Source organism: Pelobates fuscus, chromosome 1 (assembly GCF_036172605.1).
Source record: "Pelobates fuscus isolate aPelFus1 chromosome 1, aPelFus1.pri, whole genome shotgun sequence".
Taxonomy (NCBI): Eukaryota; Metazoa; Chordata; class Amphibia; order Anura; family Pelobatidae; genus Pelobates; species Pelobates fuscus.
Window position 1 is genome coordinate 383,237,050 of NC_086317.1, and position 27,253 is coordinate 383,264,302.

General features: G+C 48.4%; 1 protein-coding gene across 3 annotated transcripts in view; it reads left to right on the top strand.

Annotated features, from left to right (window-relative positions):
• CACNB3 (calcium voltage-gated channel auxiliary subunit beta 3) overlaps positions 1-27,253 on the top strand; it is a 273,992-nt gene that overhangs the window by 212,981 nt on the left and 33,758 nt on the right. For all 3 annotated transcript variants that reach the window (XM_063426059.1, XM_063426058.1, XM_063426057.1), the window contains exon 2: positions 352-474. In XM_063426059.1, coding sequence (XP_063282129.1) covers positions 352-474 — 123 coding nt within the window. The remainder of the gene's footprint in view (positions 1-351; positions 475-27,253) is intronic.

A 27,253-nucleotide genomic window follows, 5' to 3' on the forward strand; every position in this document is an offset into this window, starting at 1 on the left:
CTTCTGCTGTTATAGACATACTACGCTATATTAGTATTCCTGTCCCATTTTGTTTTCTCCCTTATATTGGCTCTATTGGACCCCACACAAGGAGTTCAATTGTTAAGCGCTGCTTCCCTACATCCCCCGTATTACTTGCATCAACGACCAGAAAGAAGAGACTCTGGTTTGGGAAAGTTTTAGTTGCTGCACACATAAAGAACAAGCACCAGAAATCTCACTTGCTGCTATATCTATAAATATTGATGTATGTGTATGTATGTATATATATATATATATATATATATATATACATATATCACAGTTACTCATACACTGTACGCAACTAATGTTTGACTTTTGCTTTTGCAGGGTTCAGCTGATTCCTATACAAGCCGCCCATCGTTAGACTCCGACGTGTCCCTGGAGGAGGATCGGGAGACTGCCCGCCGCGAGGTGGAGAGGCAGGCCCAGGAACAGCTCGAGAGAGCCAGGGTAACTTATTTTGAGTATATAACCATCCAACAATGGCTTTGATAAAATTAGAGCCGAACATGTTTATCAGCGCCAAATAAGTAATTTAACGATTTAGATCAATTAAATTACAGTTGTTAAAAGCTTATTAGGAGCCCATAAATATAGGTTTAACCCCTTAAGGACACATTACATGTGTGACATGTCATGATTCCCCTTTATTCCAGAAGTTTGGTCTTTAACGGGTTAAAAATATTATTATTATTATTTATACAACGCCATCAGATTCCGTAGCGCTGTACAATGGGTGGACTAACAGACATGTAATTGTAACCAGACAACTGGACATACAGGAACAGAGGGGGTGGAGGGCCCTGCTCAATGAACTTACATTCTAGAGGGAGTGGGGTATAGTGACACAAAGGGTAGAACTAGGGGTACGAAGAAGGTTGTTAGAAAAGTATTCACTGAGGGCTTAGTAGGTAATTTTTGACAGTTGCAAGAGAGGAGTCATGGGGAATGGGGGATTAAATCCTGCTAACAGTTTAATTGCTATGTTTTCTTGAAGAAGTGAGTTTTCAATGATTTTTTGAATGAGTGGAGACTGGGTGAAAGTCTTACAGAGAAGGGAAGGGAGTTCCACAGAAGAGGTGCAGCCCTGTAGAAATCTTGGAGGCGAGCATCAGAGGTGGGAGCATGGACAGAGGATAGACATAGGTCTTTGGCAGAGCGCAGAGGCCTCTACAGGACATACTTGTGCACTAGGGACTTGTAAGAATCCGATACCTATATTTTACACCGGAAATATCGGGTTTGGTGAATCTATTCCATTTATCAGGGCAATGGGCATTTCTGGATTTATAAAATACATAGGGCTTGAGCTCAAAAGAAAATTTGGTAAACCATCCTCAAAGCCCCACACCTAGCCCATCACAAATTTCACCCCTTAACAACTACAATGTATGACTTCCAACACACTCACAGATGCATATATAAAGACGTAGATACACAGGCATGCATACATACATACATGCATACATACATTTAGAGGGGAAGTGACAACTTGACAGGGGGGACTGGGCGGGCAAGTGACAGATACGTTTCAACAAAGATAAATGTATTTTGGAATAAGAAAGAATTGCTGTCATGTATAAAAAGGGGTATTGGTTCATGTGAGCAATACTGCATTTGCTTTCATTAGACTTCTAAGAGGGGATATGATAGAACTAAAAATATATATACATGTTCAGTACAAACTGCTAGGTGTTAACCTGTTTGTTAGCAAGAATATACGACAGACAAGTGGTCATCCACTGAGACTGAAAGAAAAGTGTTTTTACAGTAATAACCGTAAACATGTGAAATTCTCTAGAAAACAAGAAAAAACTGATTTGCGCCAAGTATAAATCGAAATAAGTATGGATGTATATGTATATATATATATATATATATATATATATATATATATATATATTTGTGTTCGGGGCAACATTGATTACGATATGAAGTAAGATTGTTGTTAGCAAACCTGTGATAGGAAAAAGTCGGTTGAGGTGTGCCGAAACCGACGTATGCTGTAGGCCAGTAAATAAAGTGGGAAAAAAGGAATACATTTCATGCTCAAAATAAATTTTTTGAATAAAGAACATAATGCAACGTAAGTACATTAAGATGACATTTTAACAAATGCTCTTCTTATTTCCTGTATTGGTTGGGGTATGTATGTTGTATATGCTGTTGACTTCCAGTGACCTAGAGTTTTAATGACATGGACTGGAATGTGCTGCCTCGATGCCGTAGATGCGGTCCCTATCCTAAACGATTGTCCTGAATAAAGGCTAGGGTTCATACCGAGCCTTGTTAACAATAACCGCACGTATAACATGAACTTAGAGGTAGTGAGGATAGTCCCGTGAAGTGACAGTAGCGAAAGAGATGCAATATTCGGTACGGTGAGGAGGTAGGAATCGAAAACCATCACCGGCACCTTATATTATTTGTGGGATAGTTGGAATTTGGATGGGCTGATCCAGTTGACTCGTTTTGGTCACGGGTAGAGTCAGTATGTAATGATCTTGTTGTGTAATTAGGTAGGAGCTTCGAAGGCAACTTTGTGCGTTGTGTTTAGGCTACTGATAGTGAATTCTCGTGGCCTCAGGAAGCCGTAAATAGGTTTCAGAGTTAGTGAGAAGTTTGAAAGGGGCTGAATCGAGCAAATTTGACATATTTTGGATACCCTTAAGTATAGTCTGATTGGAAACTGGCTTTGTTGGAAAGTAGAGAAGCATGTGATGTTGGATGCCAGTCAGGCGTAACGTGATGGTATAGTGAGATAGCCTACACTGAAGGTGGCAAAAAAAGTAGCGAACACAACCAGAGACATAATAACCAACATTATGTAATGAAAGACCACTTACCTGTGATGTGAATAGTAATGGAAAGACTTGGTGACAGCAATTGCTGGGAGACCACTAAGGGCACAACTTGAAATACCTTGGAACCTGGAGGAGTACCGTATTTATTCGAGTATAACGCGCAAAATTTTGTACCGATTTTTAATTTAAAATTAGGGGTGCGCGTTATACTCGAATAAATATTCGAGTGGGTGCTCCGATTATACCTCCCAGGACCGCCGGGCTCATTACAAGCCCGGCGGTCCTGGGGGGGCGGGCAGCAAGCGTTTACTCACCTCCGTGCAGCTCCTCCAGCTTCCCAGTATAAATCTCGCTAGACCCGCGGCCAGCTCTGACGTCAGAGCTGGCTGCGGGTCTCGCGAGATTTACACTGGGAAGCTGGAGGAGCTGCACGGAGGTGAGTAAACGCTTGCTGCCCGCCCCCCCAGGACCGCCGGGCTTGTAATGAGCCCGGCGGTCGGTATTATCGGAGCATATTTATTCGAGTATAACAAGCACCCTAATTTTAGATTAAAAATCGGTATAAAATGTTATACCGATTTTTTATCGAAAATTAGGGGTGCGCGTTATACACGTGTGCGCGTTATACTCGAATAAATACGGTAATACCGTGTACATTGAAATAGCGGAATCTGCCAGACAGGTAAGCCCTACGAAGGCTAAGGAAATAGTTGTAAACATGTAAGTGACAACCAATATATACCTTGCCAACAATTAAGGGGTAACACGAGCGACTTAGACTAATCCAGGTGGCATGAATATGAAAATATCAGCATATGACGTCAAACTTAAATTAATAGCATTAAGGCATATAGCAAAATTCTAATAATGCAGAAACTCTGGAAAGTAAATGAATTGTGAACCTGTCACATGTATAAGCCACTTTTGCCTGAAAATAATGGGATAGCCCGGAGACAGATGAACGTAGTGATGACCGTAGATAAGTGATTAATATAGCGAGGCCAAGTTGACAAACCAACTTATATAGGGGAAATAATAGAGCAGAAAGGGTTGAGAACCGGAAAAGTATCAATACTAAAGAAAACCTAAAAATTTGCATAGGTAACTAGTATCAGTATCAACAAGAATAATTCAAGCTAGCAAGTGTATGCCAACCAACAACCTGCAATTAGTATAACTAAACCAAAGTAAACCTTTCTTAGCTGATGAGTCCCACGAGGGTTGTAGTTAATGTAAGTACAGTGAATGTATATACAAGTTAGTTTATATTTGTGAACCATATGTTGACATGATTGATCCAGTCAATAGCGACACTTAGCCATGTAGGGGCCAAGATATATAATAGAAGTCGATATGTTCCAGGGCCTTATTTCATATGAAATGCTGAATATGATTGTATTGAAATTCACCTTGAAAGAACAAACATACAGTTAGTAGAAACCGATTAAATCAGCCATGGCAAGCCCGACATGGCGACTTCTATGAGTACGAGGTAGGACCAGCTCAACTTAAAGATGACATATTTTAGTATAATAATGATATCACAATATGCTTGATAGGTGTGGCATCACAACGTATCCAAATCCTAATTCACCTATTAGTGTAAAAACTTTCAGACAGAAAATCGGATAGCATGACAGAAAGTCAATATCCCGTTGGATATCTGAACGTACAGGCGCACGTGCTCAATATTGAATTGTGTTATGATCACATGCGTACGGAGGACCGTGTGAGGGTCAGCATCCAGTTGGGTTTTAATTGAGGTAGGGAGTTCTGTTATTGGCATGTCATGTAAAATATAAGAAGAAACGAAAAACCAATAGTGCAACCCAGTATGTTCAATATCTCAATTATGTGAAGAAAAAGAATACACTCACAAGAATAGAGCCTCCAATCTGCTCTTAGATATGGCTCTGAGTTGTATAATCCCCACTCAAGGATGAAACTAGAATTTTTTCTCTTTGAGTGTTCACAGTGGAAGCGGCATATGAAAGAATAAAAACAGAATATAGTGCTTACTGTTTCAAACCAATAAAAGTGGAAAAGTATGAAAATTACTCACAATTTTAAGAGCACCTTATGCTCAATAATATCAGCTTAGGTGGAATGGTCCCCACCGATATATATGAGTAGATGTAGATCTTGTGATGGTACCTGGAGAGGCTCCTTTAAAATGCTAAAATAAATGCAGGATAAAAAATATTGTAAAAATTTTTTTGAAGGTAAAAACAATATTTTTTGTAATGTACCACACAAAATGAAATAAAAGCAAATTAAAAAGTTCTTCTGAATAGTCACAACCAGTGATAATAAAGTATTTCTAAGTTATTTCTATCACTATTTGGTTTTACTTTACATATATATATATATATATATATATATATACATATATACATCCATACTTATTTCAATTTATACTTTGCGCCAATCAGTTTTTTCTTGTTTTCTACCTATTGTTTTCTTTTGGATTGTTAGGGTATCCAATTAACAGCATCTGCTGTCATTTGAGTGAGCTCTGTATCTCCCCGTCTCTTTGTTAATGTGAAATTCTCCATCTAAATTAGTATTCTTATCAAATTCTGTAGACATTTTTTTTTAAAAGGCCTGGAGGATTTAAAAAAACAAAAACAGTCGCTGACAGTCACATGATGCGGAAGCTGTAGTGGATGCAGTGTCTGTGTTTGTACAGTCACGTAATGCGGATGCCGTGTCTGTACAGACACTGCATCCACTACACACTTTGCATCTACTATACACACACACTCTGCATCCATTATACACACACTACATGCACTATATGCACAGACACACACACACAAAAAACAATGCCATCTCATGGTTTCAGAAACAAATATATATATATATGCTAAATGATGGTTTATGGGTGCAATGGGATAGAATGTACTTGCTATACAGCAAGAGCAGTAAATCTTTCTGAACATTGATAGACATCATAACCAATTCTAAATAGAGCAAATTGAAATAACAGAATAACATGTTCATCATTCCTGAAAATAGAAAATTAATTCATACTTACCGATATTTTATTTTCCCGGATATAGGACATGTCAGCACTACAGATGGGTATAGCTCCTCCCACTCTCAGATTGGACAGGCACACCTCCTAATTAAACGAATAAAAGAGAGATCCCTAGCCACAAACAAACAAAAAGGGCGGGATCGTAGTGCTGCCATGGCCTAAATCTGGGAAAAGAAAATATTGGTAAGTATGAATTAATTTTCTATTTTCCCGACATATACATGGCAGCACTACAGATGGGTAATACCCAAGCTAAAGACAAAAGGTAAGGGAAAGCAATATAAAACCAGTCAATATTTTGAATGCAAAAGAAAACTTTATTATAAAGCTGAAGCCAGAACACTTCTATCGAAGGAAGAACTGGAAGCTCTGGCAACATCCAATCGGTAGTGATGGATAAACGTATTAAAGGACCTCCAGGTTGCTGCTGAACAGATTCGGTCAGGAGAAACATTGGCTGCAGCTGCCCAAGAAGAGGCTAGCGCTCTAGTAGAGTAAGCCCAAAGACCCAACAGGATAGGAATTCCAGATGCCTGGGAAGCCTGGGAGATAGCTGACACAATCCAACGCCCGATGGAAAAGGTGGAAGCTGCTTGTCCCAGCTTGTGACCTGATGGAATAACAAAACGTCTGGAGGATTTCCTGATAGCAGAAGTACGTTGAACGTAAGAAGATAAACAACGCATTAAATCCAGGTGTAACGGATCACCTGGCACCCCGACTGGGTACCTCCGTTGAAGGATGCTCCTAGCGCTTACAGGGGGCTCCAAGTGCTCTGCAGACACCACAACCACCGCAGACCCCAGGAACCGCCGCAGCTTGGTTGGGGTCTCGCCGTCTCCTTTCCACCCTGGATCTCCGACAAGGCTCCAGGTTCCAGTGAGTGATCCTCTCCTCCAAGAGAGTGAAGCAGGAGCAAGCTCTTAAAAGAGCTTAGAAGTGATTATCCAAGGGAGCATGCAGAGCATAGCAATCCCTTGTAGTGATATAGCAATTCCCCCAATAAGAGACAGGACTCTAGATTGAGGGTAGAAGAAGAACTCTGATGTTTAATGGCAGGTACTCTGCTTTTATGCAGTGCTCCCCTGCAAGGGAGACGCCCACAGGCAATTAGGCATTAACCAATCACATATCGGTTACATCCCACATATTCCCTCCCCTCTGCTTGGAAGATAATTGAGTTTCTTACTGTATCTCCTCAATTATCTCCAAGCTAAAACTTATACATCTTTATACATTTTTATAACTTTAAAACTATACAATCAATCTTCATAAAAAACACATATTATTAATCAGCACACTTGAAATATGAACATACTCAAAAATCATGCAAGTCCTTCCATTAGTTCAGAAGTTAGAAGTTAGTTAGGAAGTCCTTTGTGACCAACCGCAGGCACATTTTCATGCCCAAAACAGTTCCACAGATTCAGGCTGTGCGGTCAGGCTATTTCTGCTCTGAAAATAACAAAGTCCAATCCGAAGGCCACTTCTGTCGAAGTGTCGACGTGAAACCGGGGTTGTGTTTCCGTGGTGTTATATTGTCTACCAGAGGTCTATTTTACACCCAGAAATGACAAAGTCCCGTTCGAACGTGTGTTCGAATCTTCGAACGGGGCTTAGGCTCCAGTCGCAGTGTCGAAGGGTAGGGAAAGGTACAGCTCACCACGTTCGACTGGATTAAACTGGCCGCTGCCACGTGTTTGACTGTAATGGCGGCCACTTCGACGACTTCGGCACTTCGACTGCAATCGAAGTGCCAGTTTAAAAGTTGTAATACTGCTCCCAAGTATTTAAAGGGCCAGGAACAGCATACAAAAATCCATTGTGCCCAAATATACTTCTTGAAGGGTTAATACACCCCAGGGCCATAGTCGCAGGGCAGGAGGCTAGCAACCAGGCTTCTCCAGTTCACAGTGGCAAGGTTGGTTCCGCCACACCAGGCAATGCCATTTTTCCTCTGTTTCTGTTGCAGGATTGGAAAAAAAGGCAGGAAGCACAATGTCTTGATTTACGTGGAAGGAATAAACGACTTTAGGATGAAAGGCCGGAACAGTCCTTTAAAATGACTCTATCGTCTTGAAAAATCAGAAAAGGAGGCTCACACGAGAGTGCTTGAAGCTCCGAAATCCTTCGCCCTGAAGTAAGGGCCACTAAAAGAACTGTTTTTAAAGTCAATGAAGCCATCAAAATCTTTTCCAGGGGTTCAAAGGGAGGAATAGATAGAGCCTGAAGAACCCCTGAAGAGGCAAATCCCAGGGTGGAGAAGAGGATTTAATTGGGGGACGAATCTTCAGAATTGCTTGGAAAAATCTGCTAATATCCGGATTGAAGGCCAGCTTTGTGTCTAGAAGAATGGAAAGAGCGGAAATCTGGACTCTTAAAGAACTCACACTTAAACCGTTATCAAATCCATCTTGTAGGAACTGCAGAATGTTGCCCATATTTGGGGTTTCAAAGGGAACTTCATGACAAGTACACCATTCACTGAAAATGCCCCATATCCGATGATAAGCAGATGAAGTGGACTTCTTTCTTGCTTTCAGAAGGGTATCCGTGACCGAGGACGAAAACCCCTTACCTAACAGTCGTTGCCTCTCAATTTCAATGCCATCAATATAAAACAATTGGGGTGTAGGATGGAATACTGGACCTTGATGAAGGAGCTGAGGATGGCCTGATAGATCCAAAGGAGGTTCCAAGGACGTCTTGGCCAAAGAAGAATGATGGCAATGACGGTCACTGGCTCTCGCTGAATCCTCTTTAATAGAGGAAAAATCAGAGGAGTTGGAGGAAACAAATATCCCTGGAAGAACCTCCACTCGCAGGACAGGGCATCCCTGTCTTACGCCAAAGGGTCGAAGAACCGCAAATAGAACCTTGTCACTTTCTTGTTCAGGTGAGTAGCCATGAGGTCCACTTGAGGGAGTCCTCACTTTAGAACGATGCTGTGGAAAACCTCCGCAGAGAGGGACCATTCTGTTGGATCCAGGGAAACTCTGCTTAGGAAATCTGCAACTTGATTCATCTTCCCTGGAAGATAAACTGCCTTCAGTCCTTCCAGGTTCAATTCTGCCCAGGCCATAAGGGGGGAAAGAATCTGCAATAAAACCTATGTCCATGTGAGTGGACAGAAAACAAAGACTGAGGGAAAGGATCTCTCTTTTATTCGTTTAATTAGGAGGTGTACCTGTCCAATCTGACTACCCATCTGTAGTGCTGCCATAGATATGTCCGGGAAATCTAAATATAAACTCAATCTTTGTATGGATAATGGCCAAGATAGAAAATGCCTGGTACAGACTTTTTTCGCTATCTTCAGATTCGGGATTTCGCTAGGAAACCCCACATAAAGAGAGCGGCGCAAACAGGGATGACGTTCTATGAGAAGCTATGCCGAGGGGGATCCATCCCCAAGGGTATGATAACACTCTTGTACGCCCACCTTAGCACGGAGAACAAAGAATGGGGCCGACTGGCCTACGCCGACCAGTGGGAAGCGGATCTGGGGTACGTTTTGGAAGGAGTAGACTGGCAGGACATATGGGAAGCTAACAAGAATTCCTCCGTCTGCGTCACCCTCCAAGAACAAACTTGGAAGACCATGTTCCGCTGGTATACCACTCCTGTCAAACGCTATAAGATGCACAAATTGGATACGGACGATTGCTGGAGGGGATGTGGTAACCGGGGTACGTATCTACACATGTGGTGGGAATGCCCGAAACTACGTAGCTTCTGGAAGGCAGTTGAAGACCTATTGACGCAGACCTTTAACAAGCCCCTATTATTAGATCCGTGGGTGTATTTATTGAACAGATCCCTTGAAGGGTGGACCAAAAGGGAGCAGACCTTGGTCCACAAACTAACCCTTGGGGCTAGACGCACTATTGCCACAGCTTGGCTCTCTCCTGAAGGTCTGGAGATTTCAGGAGTGATATCACGGATCCGAGACTGCCGATTGATGGACGATCTGACTGCGCGAGTGAAGGGTACGACAGAGAAGTTCATAAAACTTTGGGAGCCCTGGGATAACAGTGTAGCAGGATCTGCGTAAATAGACCGTATCCACCAGGAAGATGGGGTATAGGGGGCCCTTGAGTTTTTTCCCGGTCCCGCGATAGCCCTGGCTGGTCGTCCCGCTCTCGCCGCGTCCCGGTTCCGACACGTCACCTCTTCCTCACTTCTCTCTCCCTGTACTTTCTACTCCTCTTTTTCTACGACCACCCTTGTTTCTCGGTTTCCGGGTTTCGGGGGTAGGTCTTTCTTTTTATCGTAGGTTTTATTATCTTTAATTCCTCATTTTGCCTGTCTAACCAACATCTCCTCAGGAGCGATCAGTGCGATAGGGGAAGGGGGAGACCTGGTGTTCTCCGGATACCTTTTCCTGACAGGTCCCTTATAGGTCACATTGTACATGCCTGGGACTTACAACCTACCTTCGATTAGAGTCAGTTGACTGAGGTGACCTGTACGGGGACGCCTGGGGTGGTTCTACATTTGCTATAGGTTAGCTTCCTGTATCACCACCATTGGCTACCGCTAACCCGACACGTGACCCTAGGTTCCTGTTCCTCTTGTCGAATCGAACACGAAAGACGAAAACCAAAACGTATAACATAATACCAATCCCCCGATGGGGGGCAGGTGCCACGGAATCTAGGGATGGGCGTGCCTCGTAGACAGATGTCGATTAAGATAGTTTTCTTAGGATTGCTCTCTTACACTAAGGCTCCTGTGCAGGCCACACAGTCGTACTGTTCTTGTTTTGACACACTAGGGCAACAGTGAGGAATTTAAATACTGATGCTGTATAAAAAATACAAAACCCTTGATGGGGGGCAAGTTGTATAGAATTTCCAAGGTGGCTTGTACTTATGTGCTGTTTTTGCATTATTACGATTACAAAATTGTTCGAGTGTTTTTTGGCTTCTGCGCAAGCCTTTAAGTTGTATGAATCTTGCCTTACCTATTGTGTGCAAAAATAAAGAATAAAAAAAAAAAAAAGAAAATGCCTGGTACAATTCAAGAATTGTGTGTATAATATAAATTTCTAAACATAATTTTTATGTATGTACAGATTTCTAAGAGGAGACTATTGATATTCAGTCATGGGAAATACACCATCTTTGATTTCTGTGGTTTTACATATCAGGACATACAAATGATCACCTGTTCTTTAGCAGGTCTTAGAATTAGGTAAATAAAACCTCAAATGAACATTCCTACATGACATATTACACTGCGCCATGATTTATTTAACAAAAATAAAGCCAAAATGGAGAAGCCATGTGTAAAAAACTAAGTACACTCTTACTGCTTTTTTTTATACGTAATAAGAGGCTAAGTAGCAGACAGGTGCTGCTAATCAAATGCCCTCAATTAACTGATCATCAGCAAGTGTGACCTCTATAAAATCTGTATCTTAAAGAAGCAATTGTTGCTGCTAATCAAACTGGGAAGGGGTTATAAGGCCATTTCCAAACATTTTAAAGTCCCTCATTCTACAGTGAGAAAGATTATTCAAAACATTCAAGACAGTTGCCAATCTTCCCAGGAATAGACATTCCCAACAAATTCACCAAGGTCTCTCTGGAAAATTGCAAAAATAAAACAAGAGTTAAATCTCAGGCTCTAAAGGTCACAGTTGCCATCTTAAATGTTAAAGTTCATGACAGTACAAATAGATAAAGACTGAACAATTTTAATTTGTTTGGAAGGGTTTCCAGGAGAAAGCCACTTCTCTGTAAAAAGAACATGGCAGCATGGTTTAGGTTTGCAAAGTTGCATCTGAACAAACCAAACGTCTTCTGGCACTTTGTCCTTTTAATAGACATGACATGTGCACAGTCGTCCTTGTCGGCATATGCACAAAACCCCCCACCACATACTTAGTTATAATAATGACACTGACACCTGGGTTTTTGCAAAATTATATCACAGCTTTTATTTATTAATTAACATAGAATTATAAAGGTCATTGTCACACAACAGGCCCACGTTGGCCTGCACAGTTTACCACATTATTTTACAATTTAACCCCTTGACAATGACCCACCCCAACGTAACATCATAACATAATACACCGGGGCGTGGCTTCGACACCGACTAAGATGGCTGCTTAGAGTCTGAGCTCCGCTACACCTCACCCCTATGAAGCGATCTCCCATACGCAATAGAACACAAATGGGCCGTAGCCGCCGCACAGATAACCCACAGACCCCCAAGAACCCGCACTCAAACCCACAGCAGGGGCCGATGGATGGTTTTCTGCAGCCGCCTCGTGAACCACCGGGTGAGACTGAGAACCCGGGCCCAAGCCCGACCACGCGGTTACCTACCTCGATGGCAAGTGGCGACTCCCCAGCCTTGGACCGGATCAGCAGCGAACTGAGGACCATGGCAGCTGCCATGGCTGCCATGGCTACTAAGGCTGATCTCCTCACCCTCACCACCACGATCCAAGACGCCATGAGAGCTGAGATGGCTGGGCTGCGGTCGGAAGTGGGAGAGCAGGCAGGCCGTATACAGGCCTTGGAACACTCTACTGCCTCACAGGCTGCACAGCACGCGGCTACCGACCTTGCTGTCTCCAGACAGGGAGACTTAATCCTCCACATGCGACGGCACTTGGAGGATTTGGATAATAGGGGCCGGAGGCACAATATCAGGATCCGGGGGATCCCGGAGACTGAAGGGAGGGAGAATCCCCAAGACCTACTCACGGAGCTCTTCACGAGCATACTGGGCGCAGAAGCTCCTCAAACGTTTGCTTTTGAACGTGCACATAGAGCATTACGACCACGGGCAGCGGATGATGGCCCAAGAGATATGATCTGTTGCCTCCAATCCTTCCCTGTTAAGGACATGATCATGAAAAAGGCTAGGACACAGCCCACATGGCTCTTCCACGGTACTCCTATATCCCTATATAATGATCTTTCTCCACTCACTCTGGAAGCAAGGAGGGCGCTCCGGCCGGTGACAACAATGCTCCGCGCAAACAACATCACCTACAAGTGGGGATTTCCTTTTGCATTGATGGCACACCACCACAATACCTGGATATCGGCTAGATGGCCTGAGGACGTTCCACGGTTCCTACAAGAGCTTAATCTACCACCTACTCCGGTCATGAATTGGATCCTAGGCCCTCAAGGGCAGGAACCTAGGCAGAGGGGTGCTCCCCGCAGACGCGGAGGCGGATCTCCAATGGGTCGTCCATACCAGCGTCGTCGACAGGGCTCCGGGGACCAAGCTGAGTAAGTACTGTCCTCCCCTACCTGGGTCACCCCTTGCGCCTACCGAGCTGGGTCCGCACCACCCCCCCCCCCCCCCCCCCCCCCGTGTGACATTGGAGCCTCCTGGGCCAAAGGTATCATCACAGGGCTGATGTGGTTACACTCTATTTGTTTGGGGGGGTGTGGGTACTGGGGGTTCCGGGGCACCGTCCCTATGCAGTAATCCTTATGCCTGTATTGTACCCCTTGCCCCCTGCCAAGACAGTGTCAACGTGGGGGCAACTGGATCCTGGAATCGCAGGACTGCACTTCTGGACGCTGGGGGTTTTGGGAGGGGGTCTTGGGGCGGCATGCATTGGACTATAATTGCAGGCATGGTTGATGTGGGGACTTATGCCTACGATGTGTTTTACTCTGTGATTGGGTCTCACCACTCCCCCATATGCTCTTGTTTGCCCCCCCCCCCCCCCCCCCCCCCACCTCTTTTTCCTCTCCCCCGCCTAGACAAAGGTATCAAACGTCAGGAATAAAAAATACAAGCCACATACAATACGTATAAAAATAAATAAATAAAAAGAGGAATACAGAGAAAAGATAGAGAAAGGGAAGGAAAACAATAATAAATAAACGACCCCTCTATAAAAATTCACACTGTAAGCAAGACTTAGGATATATTATTCAGAGCGATAAAGGATACGCCAGAATATGCATGTCTCCCCCCCCCCCCCTTCCCCCCCCTCCTATAAATAAATAAAGCAAAAAAAAAAAAAAAATATGCAAAAAAGGAGGAAAAAAAAAAAAAAAATATATATATAAAAAATAAAAATCAATAAATATTCCCTGTATATTCCCCCCCCCCCCCTCCCCCAGCTACCGCAGTATCAGCTTACCATCTATTGCGCACTGTACTTTCTATTTTTACATTTTGTAACTAGGGCTGGAGTGCCCCCTACACGGGCGTGCTTGCACATGGGTCTCACTACTTTCCACCCACCCTTTTATATCGTTATTGTTTCTTATTATGCTCACAGTACCATGTATCTAGCGGTACTCACAGCGTTGTATATCCAGCGACACTTTGAATACTGTCACCAATGGTACTCACGGTATTGTATCTTCAATGACACTCACAGTGCTCTGTCTCCAATAGCTTTCACAAGGTTGAGTCTCCAGTAACATACTCAGTACAGTGTCCCCAGTAATACTCGCAGTATTGTATCTCCAGCAATGCTCACAGTAACATGTCTCCGGTAATGCCCACAGTACTGTGTCTCCAGTAATACTCACGGTAATGTGTCTTCAGTAATACAGCAGTGTATAGCCAGTAAAGCTCACGGTACTGTATCACTATCTTCTTTGTACTGTTCACAGTATTGTGTCTCCAGTAATGCTCACAGTAATGTACCTTCACTAATACTCACAGTATTGAGTCTCCAGTAATGCTCACAGGATTGTATCTCCAATAATGCTCATAGTAATGTGTCTCCAATATTGCTCAAAACATTGTACCTTATGTAACACTCACAGTTTTGTGTCTCCAGTAATGTTCACAGTAATGTATCTCCAGTAATACTCACAGTATTGTGTCTCCAGTAATGCTCACAGTACTATGTCTCAAGTAACACTCACGGTAATGTGTCTTCAGTAACACAGCAGCGTATAGCCAGTAATGCACACGGTACTGTGTCACTGTATTGTCTGTAGCACTCACGGTATTATGTCTCTAGTAATGCTCACAGTAATGTGTCTCCAGTAATACTCACAGTATTGTGTCTCCTGTAATGCTCACAGTATTATGTCTCCAATAATGCTCACAGTATTGTGTCTCCAGTAATGCTCATAGTAATGTATATCCAGCAATTCTCATAGTATTGTGCCTTCTGTAACACTCACACAACTGTGTCACTGTATTGTCCGTAGCACTCACGGTATTGTGTCTCTAGTAATGCTCACAGTAACGTGTCTCCAGTAATACTCACAGTAATGTGTCTCCGGTAATACTCACAGTATTGTGTCTCCAGTGATGTTCACAGTAATGTGTCTCCAGTAATAACCACAGTATTGTGCCTCCAGTAATACACACAGTAATGTGTCTACAGTACTAATCCCAGCATTGTGTCTCCAGTAAAGTTCACAGTACTGTGTCTCTAGTCATACTCACGGTATAGTATCTTTAGTAACACTCATAGTAATGGGGCTCCAGTAATGATCACGGTATTATGTCACAATATTGAATCTCCTCCCCCCCCCCCCCCCACCTTGGACACCGGGTCCCCCGACGACGACTATGCATATGACACGGGGCAGGCTAGACCTCTGTGGCTATTTGGGGCCTCACCTGGTAGGGATGCAGGACAAAAGTTGTGGCGCTTTGTTATTAACACCGCTTAAATTACATAGTTACTGGCTTTTGAATTATTGAATTATTGTATTATTATCATCCATGGGCTACGGTTATGCCCTTATGGCTGTTCTATTATTCACGCATACGAAAAATTTTTTTACAGATCGCGCTAATTTGTACTTCACGTAACACACTGTCAGGGGTTGGGGTGTGGGGACCATCCCAATCCCATACATACTCTAACACTCTTGTCTGGTGCCGAACCGCACATCCCAACACGCACTCGTGCTTACCCTACACGGCGGAACCTGGGGCCTCCTGATACCTGGCCTAGCTGCCGGTACGGACTCCCTGTGCCTCCGACCGTAGCACGAGTCACCCCCCATAAGGGGGTGGATCTTCTGAGACGCCTTCTGTCTCAGCTGTAACACCCGTTACCACGGGCATTTACTTCTCTTCTCTAATCTTCACTCCTCGTTCTTGAGTCTCTCCCTCCTCTGACCTACCCCCTCCTGCCCTGCACCCGGGGTGGTCTGTCCCTCTGGGCCTCTCCTTGACCCGCGCTAGGGCGGTTGTGACCCCCCCCCTGGATTTGCCCACCTAAGGTGACGGGAGGGTATACTTCATTATAATGGATCCCGGAAAGGGGTGTGCGGAGCCTGGTGCTTATCGCCCTGCTCCCTTGTCTGTCCGCACTATTAACTGCAGAGGCCTGAACATACCTGAGCGACGGACCCATCTACTTCGAGAATTAAAAAAGAATCATATCTCGGTGGCGTTGCTACAGGAAACGCACTTCCGAACTGGGGCAGCTCCCAGATTACATAACAAACATTTCCCGATCAATTATTTCTGCGATCATCCAACATCGCGGAAAGCAGGGGTGGCCATCCTAATAGCAGCGCACCTGGACTTCCAGAAGCTGGACAGTCAGCTTGATTCACAGGGACGCTATCTTTTTCTGAAGGGGACGATCTCGGGCATGATGTACACGTTTGCCACGGCCTACGTACCTAATGCCCGACAAGCTCAGTTCCTCAGAGGAATGCTGAATAAACTAAACAACTTCTCGGAGGGTGCACTCATCCTGGGGGGGGATCTCAACGCATCCCTGGACCCCATCATGGACACCTCCACGGGACATAGCAGTATCTCCCATCTACACTTGCGTTCTATGAAACGGTCGCTGGGAGATATGGGTCTGGTAGACTGCTGGAGGGCCCTTCACCCCTCCACCAAAGACTACACCTATTATTCGGCGTTGCATGATCGGTACTCCCGCATCGATTATGTTTTTATTCGCCAACTGGGTCTACAGAGGCTCATCTCCGCTACCATAGATCCAGCCACGTGGTCAGATCACAACGCGGTCACAGTGGACCTTGAATCTCCTCTCTATCGGCCCTCGTCGTGGTCGTGGAGGCTGAATGAAGCCCTTCTACTCGATCCTGGGACACGGACCCAAGTTGCCCAAGCTTTGGAACAGTATTTCCAAGAAAACGACGTGCCGGAAACCTCTCCAGTGTCGATTTGGGAGGCACATAAAAGCGTTATTAGAGGCACACTCATCCGAATAGCGTCCCACAAAAAGAAAGCAGCTGCACTCGAAATGGCGGATCTATACAAATCAATCTCAGCTCTAGAACAGCAACACAAACACTCTCACCTAATGGAGACATATGGGAAACTCATGCAGGCCAGACGACAACTGAAGGATCTTCTCACAAAACGTTATCTCAATTCCCTACAACGCAATCGGGGGTTCTTCTATACTCACGCCAACAAGGGGGGGAAATACCTAGCTCATCTCCTGAAGGGGAATGCCCCCCGCTCACAGGTTCGCAGCCTACGCCTCTCTTCGGGCACCTCCACGATCTTCCCGGCTGAGATAGCTGAGGAATTTAAGAAATACTATCACTCACTTTACAATATACACGCGACAGACGACGATGTTGCTGCACTTGACGAAGGCATCCTGACGCGGAACTACTTGCGGGAGTCGGTGGAGAGGACGATCGATCCCGATACAGCAGAGACGCTGGACGGGCTGATCACTGAGGAGGAATTAAAAACGGCCTTGAAATCGACCAAGACGGGCAAGGCACCGGGCCCAGACGGATTTTCCGTGGGGTACTATAAAGCATTCTCGACCATACTGTTACCTTGGTTCACGAAAGCTCTGAATGCGATAGCTACAGGGGAGACCTTCGGAACGGAATCCCAGGCTGCTATTATCACTGTCCTGCCGAAACCGGGAAAAGACCCCACGATGTGTAGCAATTATCGCCCAATCTCCCTTCTAAATGTGGATGCTAAGCTATTTACTAAGGCACTTGCAACAAGACTCAGATCTGTTCTACCGGCACTCATACATATGGATCAGACAGGATTCATCCCCGGCCGAGAGGCAAGAGATAGCACCCTGAGGGCATTCGCAATTCAACATAGAGCACGCACGCAGGGACAACCTCTCCTCCTCCTCTCCACCGACGCTGAGAAGGCGTTTGACAGGGTGAAATGGCCATACATGCTTACCACCCTTGGCGCTATGGGGTTGGGACAGGGGTTCCTCACATGGATACGGGCGCTGTACCACAATCCGCGGGCCGCGGTTCGTGTGAACGGGGCGCTAACGGCGGATTTTGCAATCTCCAACGGCACAAGGCAGGGATGCCCGCTGTCGCCCCTGCTCTTTGCCATGTCCTTAGAACCCCTACTTCAAACTATTCGACAACATCCTGACGTTAGGGGATACTCGTGGCGAGGGGTGGAACATAAAGTGGCCGCATATGCGGATGACCTTTTGTTCTTCATTTCCTCACCTCGCGTCACCATGCCCTGCCTGATGGCCGCGCTTGAGCGATTCGGCAAAATATCAGGTTTCAAACTTAACCTGTCCAAATGCGAAGTACTTAATATTACCATTCCGGAAGCTGAATATTGGGCCTTGGATACCCTGTTCCCCTTCCGCTGGTGTCCCAGTAAAATGAAATATCTTGGGATATGGCTCACGTCGGACCCGAGCGACCTATACCCTCTAAACTTCCCTCCACTCTTGAAGACGATCCTGGCGGACCTGGAAAGATGGGCATACCCACACGTTTCATGGTTTGGACGAATCGCTGTCCTTAAAATGAATGTTCTACCCAGGCTCCTGTATGCATTTCAAACTCTACCCTGGGCCATTCCTCCACATTTCTTCTCCACACTGAGATCGGCAACTCTCCGCTATGTCTGGAAAGGCGAGAGACCGCGGCTCCGCCACGATCTACTTTGCTTACCTCGATGCCGTGGAGGACTGGCATTGCCAGATTTTAAAAAGTACCACCAGGCCACGACCCTCCAGCGCATCCTGGAATGGCATGCAACCACGCACCAGAAACAGTGGGTGACACTGACTAAAGATGGGCAGGAGGCACAACTGAAATACGCCATCTGGGCGGGAAGACCTATGGCAGTTGACAAGGGGAACTCGGTAGGCATCATAACACAAACGCTCATCAGCTGGAAACACGCGAGAGAACAACCGCATGTCTCGCCCACACCTAGTCCCTTAATCCCCATCATCCATAACCCGGCGATAGGCGGGGGCATCCCACCAAGCGCATGGCCCTTTGCAGAGAGCCGCACCCATGTTCCCATATCCACAGTCCTGCGTAATGGCGCCCTGAAATCCCTGGACTCCCTACTAGGACAATCGCCACGGACACCTCTGCTCACACTACGTTATATGCAGGTACAGCACTACTACAATAATGTACGCAACAAGGAGAAACTACACAGAGACCTCACCTGGTTTGAACTGCACTGCGGAAGGGGCTCATCGCTGGGAAAACCTATATCCACCCTCTACCATCACCTGGTGGTGGGACACCTGACAGAGAATAATGTCTTCCGCAGGCAATGGGAGACTTTGTTAAGTACTGCCTTTACATCCCAGCAATGGGAAACTGCGCTGCTCTGGCAGCACAAAAGCTCCGTCTGCACTCAATACCAGGAAACGAACTATAAACTACTGGCCCTATGGTACCGGACACCCATATTACTCCATAGGATTTTTCCAACGACGCCCCCGACATGCTGGAGGTGTCTTGAGGAAAGGGGCACGATCGTACACATTTGGTGGGACTGTCACCTTATAGTCCCATTCTGGGACATGGTCAGGGATGCGATCGTCGAAATCTTGGGAGCGACGGCGGAATGGACGGCGGCGCTAGTCCTCCTACATATTTCGACGCTGTCAATTGCTGGATACAAAAAATCGATCCTGCGCCATCTCCTCAATGCGGCCAAAGCATTGATCCCCCTATACTGGAAGAAGACAGAGATTCCCAAGAAGGAAGAATGGATTCGTAGGGTGGAGGAGATTCAGGGAGCGGAAGCCACTCGGGCCTCGTTGCTTGGTAGGGGGGACAGACATGCGGAGCAATGGCAACCATGGTTTGCATTCATATCTAATGGCCATTGAGAGTTGGAAAAAAGGGACACCTGGCCCAGCGGGATATGACCACCCCTACCCTCCATATCCTCCCTGAACCGTCTATAACTGAACTTGGGAGCAACTCTCCTATCCTATCCTATTCTACTCTCTCTCTCAATTCCTTTTCTCTCTCCATCTATATATTCTCGATTCTTCTCTAGGATCCTCAACTGTTACAAACACATGACTATAATACACGCTAGATGTGGTGACACATTTCTATTAATGTAGGGGCCGGGCGTTTCGGCCAGGTGGACATTGGGTTTGCCTCACACTGCCTCTCACGGAATTGGTTGAGGGTTTAGGGTCTCATACACAATTGACTTGAGTGGCGATGTGGTGTTTGGTAGAATAGCGGCGGTCCGCATGACCGCTAACGCACGCACATACCCCTACAAGCGGGTGACACAGTGCCTCATAGCCACACGAAGACCCATGATATCTAGCTATACCCGACCTGGACTGCACCTCGCTATAGCGACGCCAATCACCATGCCTCACGTACCCCACCACAACTAGTAGGGTACACTTCAGATAAGTAGCGCAATACACAAAGGTGACTTCTAGCTGTCCGCTCTGTTATGTGGCGCATTAGGATGGTGTCATTATATGTTGAACGCTGTTTATAACACTACGTCTTACTTGCCGAATATGTATATGTCATGTATAATTCTGCATGTTAACAATTCACTTATTTTGTATAATACTTTTTCAAGTTTCGAGCAATTAGGACCTGCGAGTCCTCGCTCACGAATAAGCCTGTACACTTGAACCCCTGACCTCGTATCATACTAATAAAACAGATTTATAAAAAAAAAAAAAAAAAAAAAAAAACATAATACACCAACATTGTAACACATTAGCTTAACCTGAAACATGACCATTGCCACCGAAGGGCATCAACCATTGCCACCAAGGGCACCATCCATTGCCACCAAAGGGCACCACCAGTGTAGGGGCATACCGAGACACCCCTACACACCCTGGTTCGGAGCTACCTACGAGCTCGAACCTACCAAACCAGTCCAAAGGCCTACCTATTAGCCCTGAACTCCAAACTGTCCCCCCTCTCACTCTTTTCTCCCCCCAACTTTACTCTCCATCCCCCGCCGCTGTGACCAAACGGGAAACACCTGAAAGCAAAGGGAGGGTGGGTGGGACAACGAACAGGTAAGTGTAACTTTGGATTAAAAGTGCCGTTAGACCTAAAATGGCCGCTACTTATACCCCCTTAGTAACTCCTCCCCACTCCATGTCCTTAGACCAGCCCCCAACTACTGACAACTAGCTGCCTGCCTCCTGGCAATGTCAAGGCCCATTCCCCTTAGCTGCGCTGCTCCATGGGCTTCATGACATGTGCACAGTCGTCCTTGTCGGCATATGCACAAAACCCCCCACCACATACTTAGTTATAATAATGACACTGACACCTGGGTTTTGGCAAAATTATATCACAGCTTTTATTTATTAATTAACATAGAATTATAAAGGTCATTGTCACACAACAGGCCCACGTTGGCCTGCACAGTTTACCACATTATTTTACAATTTAACCCCTTGACAATGACCCACCCCAACGTAACATCATAACATAATACACCAACATTGTAACACATTAGCTTAACCTGAAACATGACCATTGCCACCGAAGGGCATCAACCATTGCCACCAAGGGCACCATCCATTGCCACCAAAGGGCACCACCAGTGTAGGGGCATACCGAGACACCCCTACACACCCTGGTTCGGAGCTACCTACGAGCTCGAACCTACCAAACCAGTCCAAAGGCCTACCTATTAGCCCTGAACTCCAAACTGTCCCCCCTCTCACTCTTTTCTCCCCCCAACTTTACTCTCCATCCCCCGCCACAGCTCAGAGCTCGACTCCTCGAGTTCCTGAGCGACACCCCCCCCCCCCCAGGGAAAAGATTGCCCGCTGGAGGCCCTCCTGGAAACCTAGCAGGAGAAAATCTAAGCCCACGTCTGAGAGGTGAACCCCGTCCCGCCTGAAATAGCCTGGCAGCATATCCTCCAACTCTCTGTGCCTAATTACAACCCCCCCCACTCGCCTCACATATGCCGCCATGATTTTGTTGACCTTACCCTTAATTTTCGCCACCGCGGAGGGGTTCCGCGCGTGCCGCCAATAAAACCTCGGAACCATTTCCGACCACACCACTATAACCCCTGGCACTAACTCCTGCAACCTGTCTACATCCCTCTTCATACTTTCTATCAAAACTTTCTGCGGCAATGCCCCCACATCATTGCCTCCTGCATGCAGTACCACAATGTCCGGGACCTGGCCCAACAAAATTTTTTGAAATACCTCCCCACAAATAGCATTCCAACCCCAACCCCGGTATCCAAACCACCGGAGTTGCACCACGGATCTTGGAAAGCCCAGCTGTAGACCCCGATGTCGAACTGCAGCTCTCCGATGTGCCCAGTAAATATATGAGTGGCCAACCACCCATGCCGTCCAACCTGTAAAACATAAAACACAATTCCAACCGTGACACAACATTAACATAACAACCCTCTGAACCACCCATAGGCCTCACACTAACTTGTCTGGCCTAACATACGACCTGAACCGCAGGGACTCCCACCTGCCGATCCTTTTCACCCTATCATCACCCAACCCCAGCCTCGCCGCTTCCGTAGCCGCACCAATCCTGAAGGAATGGGTCCCAAACTGCCTTGGGTCCACTCCCAACTTGTCCAAAACCTTCCGCATCACCTTGAGGAACTGGAACTTCGACAGCGAAGAACCATCCTCGTGTCGAAAATACGAACCTCCGACCGTCGCCCGGACTCCATGGAAGGCCGTGGCGCACTTGACCGGGCACGTGCCCCCACCCGGGAGCTCCCGCAGCGTAACCAAGGTCCCCTTACCCATGATGTCCGTTTTAGACCGCCTCAAATTGATCACCACCTTGTCACTCCACACCTCCACATCCGCTGCCTGAAGCCCCCCCGCCCCTTGGCGGTTGCTGCTGACCAGCTCGCTGATCCGAAACGCCCCGAAAAAGGCGAAACTAAAAACCACTGAGAACAACAGAACTTCGTAACTCGAAAAACACACACCGGGCAAGGCCCCCACAATCCGTTGCAGCAGCGCAAACGACACCGGCCTCCTGGAGTCCACCGACACTTTCCCCCTCCTTAGCCCTTTCAGTGCCTGCCTCACCAGAAAGTGTTTTGTGGCGTCCTCCCAACCATTGAATTTAAACAAGAAAGCTAACGCCGCCAGCTTGCGCCCTATCACCGCTGCTGAAGATCCTTTGGTAACCGATCTACACACAAGCCACAACAGCGTGTCCAACCGGCCCTCCCGCGAGGGCTGGCCCCCCGACTGTTGCACCAAGTCCTCCCATTCCCCCCACACCTTACTGTAAGCCGTCCATGTAGCGGGGGCCAGGGAGTCCCGTATCAGTCCACCAAGCATGATGTCCCGAGCCGCCACATCTCTTCCGGGCAAGACATCCCCTCCTCCTGTGCGCCCGGCGCCGCCTGCCGAAACCTCTCCCACTGCGAACGAGATAACGCATCGGCAATCACATTCAACAGACCGGGCACATGCCGGGCCCTAAAAACAATATTGAAACGCATACACAACAATACAAAACGGCGGAGAAGCCGAACCACCGGGATAGAGGACGCTGACAGCCCATTCACTGCGTCCACCACTGCCATATTGTCCGAAAAGAAAACGACCTTCTTGTCCCTCAACTGCGGACCCCATAGTGACAGTGCTACGACCAGCGGGAATAACTCGAGGAACGCCAAGTTGCGGATCAGCGGGCTGACCCTCCACTCCATTGGCCAAGTCCCCGCGCACCATTGCCCGGAGAAGTAGGCCCCAAACCCAACGCTACCTGAAGCGTCCGTGAACAGCTCCTGTTCCTGAGACGAAGCCACCGGCTCCCGAAAAAACACCTTCCCATTAAACTCCCGCAAGAATTCACCCCAGACCTCCAGGTCGGCCTTCATGGCCACCGAGACCCGGATAAGGTGGTGCGGGAACGCCACCCCCGCTGTCGCCCTGGCCAGGAACCTGTTAAATACCCTGCCGACTGGGATCACCCGACAGGCGAAGTTAAGCCGGCCTAGCAGCGACTGAAGCGCCCGGAGCGTGACCTTCTTTGCTCCTCGCACCTCCGCCACTGCCTGCCGCAGCGCCACCAACTTATCCTGCGGCAGCCTACACTCCCCTTTTATCGAGTCGATCTCCAAGCCCAAGAAGCTCAAGCACGTCGTGGGACCCACCGTTTTGTCACCCGCCAGGGGGACTCCAATAACATGCGCCACCCATTCCAGAGTCCTCAATCCCCTCCTGCACTCCTCCGAACCGGGAGGCCCGACGCACAGGAAGTCATCCAGGTAATGGACCACCATCCTAGTACCCGCTTCCAATTTCACCACCCATTCCAGGAACGTGCTAAACTTCTCAAAGTATGCGCACGATATCGAGCACCCCATGGGTAAACACAAGTCCACATAGTAAGCCCCCTCAAAATGACAACCCAGCAGGTGATGGCACTGCGGATGGATTGGTAAAAGGCGGAAAGCCGCCTCAATGTCCGCCTTAGCCAACAACGCCCCCCGTCCCGCTCGCTGCACCAGACTCACCGCCTGATCGAACGAAGTGTACGAAACCGAACAGAGGGCCTTGTCGATGTCGTCGTTGACCGACGACCCCTCGGGGTAGGACAGGTGATGTATCAAGCGGTACTTGCCGGGCTCCTTCTTAGGAACCACCCCCAACGGTGAAACCCGCAAATTAGGTAAGGGGGGCTCGCTGAACGGCCCCGCTACCCTTCCCAACTGCACCTCCTTAAGCAACTTTTCCCTAACCACCCCGGGAAATTCCCCGGCCGACTTCAGATTGCGAAGCCGTGGCACCCCGTCCCGATCCCGAAACGGGATTACAAACCCCTTAGAGAACCCCTCTTCCAACAACCCAGCATCCGCCCTGTTAGCGTATTGCTTTAGCCAGGGCAGCATCGCGCCGACTTTCACTGGCGTTGCTCCCAGTGGCAGGGGGCGCGGCCGAACCTCCGCCCGCTGCGGGAGCGGGCTTCCCCTTCTTAAAGCATCTGTGGAGGCCGTGAGTCCCTCCGCACCCTGAGCACTCGTGCTTAAAGCGACAGGTGGCCCCCCACTTGCACTGCCCCTCGTTGAATGACCAACAGTAGCCCCGTTTTTGGTTGGCCGACACGGCGGTAGAAGCGCCCGTGCCGGCCCCGGACTGAAAGGGGGACGCTTTTTGCGCCATCATCAATTTAATCCAGAGCGGTAGGTCCATCTGGTCCCACCGCATCCCCGGATTAGCGGCCAGGCGCTGACGAAATTGCTCGTCGTACCGCCACCATGCTAGGCCCCCGTACGTCCTATACGCTTCCCAAACCCCGTCCAGGTAACAGAAGAGCTGCGAACAGCGCTCCGCCGCCTTCTCGCCCATCACGCTGGCCAAGATGCAAAAGGCTCTGAGCCAGTTCCCAAACGTTTTGGGAATCTTCCTGTACCTCCGTTTCTTTTCTTCCTCCTCCTTTTTTGCGTCTTTTTTATCCTCCTCCTTGAGGTCAATGTATTCCTCAAGGGGGAGAAGCGAAAAGAGCTCCACAAATTCACCTTTCCAGATCCTCTCCTTCACCTCGGGCTTGAGGTGACAGCCTAAAGGACCCGCAAACGAAACGTGGACGTTCTGTCTCGCCGCCTCCGGGACCCCCCCAAACAGATTCTCACCCTCGGTCCCTACACTGGAAGCCTCCGCCGCGGGGGTCGCGCCCCCGCCTCCGTCTACACCGCCCCCGGCCCCGGAAATCCCGGCTGGACTAGGCCCGAGGACCTTCCCTTGTGGAGCCCAAACCTGACTAAAATCCCCTTCCTTCCTATTCCCCTCACCCCAGGAATCAATCAACTGTCTAATGCCTGCTAAAAGCTCCCCCGACTGCTGAAATGACAGTGTCTCACCTTCCGAACCCCTTGCCGCCGAGGGCCGTGGAGTTGTCATCCGGCTCTGTGCGACCTGCCCCAAGCGTTCAGCTGCTCCGGGCCGTGGGCCTGTGGCGCTGGGTCTCACCCGGTCCACGGGCGACCTTGACGACTTCTGTCCTGCTGCCCGGTCCGCCTCGCCCGCCGGCGACCGTCTGGAAGTCCTCGCTGCGTAGGGTCGCGCCCCCTTGGCGGGTGACCGTCTGCGAGACCTGCAAGGAGAAGACGACATCTTGGGTAGGCTGGTCGTAGGAACCCTGCCCCGTCCTCCCTCCTCCTGGGACCAGTCACCCAACTCCCTTCTATTCGTCCGCCTTCGAGGGGTAAGAGCCTGCGCCGCAGTCCGCACTCCCTCCGAGGAACTCCCACTCCTGGAACTATCGTCCCGCAGCGTCCGCCCCCTACGCCTGGCGGGGGGCAACCCACGCCGCCCCCGGGTGTGGACCTCCCCGCAGGGGCCCCTGCCGTCCGACTCTGATCCCCTCCGGTGGTCGCTCCGCGACCTGAGTCTCCTAGCTGCTTGCGCTCCGGCCCTGCGGGCCTGCCCTTTAGCGGGCGGCGATCTCCAGCGCTGTCCCTCGCTGGCGCTACCGTCCGTCAAGTCTCCGCTTTCCCGACCAGCCTGACTACGCCCCCGGCCTAGTCGCACGGGAGACCCTGGCGAAGCGCTGCGCTCCTGCCCGCTGACTGGGGACCCCCCATGGCGTCTCGCAGCGGTGAATCTGTCCTGTTCCCTCCGGGCCCTAGCAGTCCCCTGCTTACCACCTGCCACCCTACCGTCACCAACCATGCCAGTACCGGGACCCACCCCCGGGGTAGCCCGTGGGCTAGCAACTGAGGGGGCAGTAGCGTTGGAGGGCGACTCACCCGGGCGATTTGCAACCGTGGCTCCTGCTCCTCCAGCAGCACTTCCAGCACTCCCGGAACCGGCTGCCAAGCCTGCCGTACCGCTCCTCTTCCGTCCGCTGGCCTGCGCCAGCAATGGCCGCTTCCTCGAACTCCTGGCAACATCAGACACTTCTCCGTCCCTTCCTGTAAAAGAGGACACAAAAACCGAACGTTCTGCAGTTTTGCTGCCCCCACGTTCGGCAGCCGAACGGCCGGCAGTAGAGTTACCTCCACGCTCAACCCCCGAACGTTCGGCAGTGGACTTGCCTCCCCGTTCGGGAAACGACTGTTCGGCAGTATTAGCACCTCCACCTTCGCTTCCCGAACGTTCGGCAGTTTCGGCCCATTCGCCAGATCTCCTACCTCCACGTTCATCTCCCGAACGTTCGGCAGTTTCCGTCCGAACAGCGATCCGCCCACCTCCACGTTCGCTCCC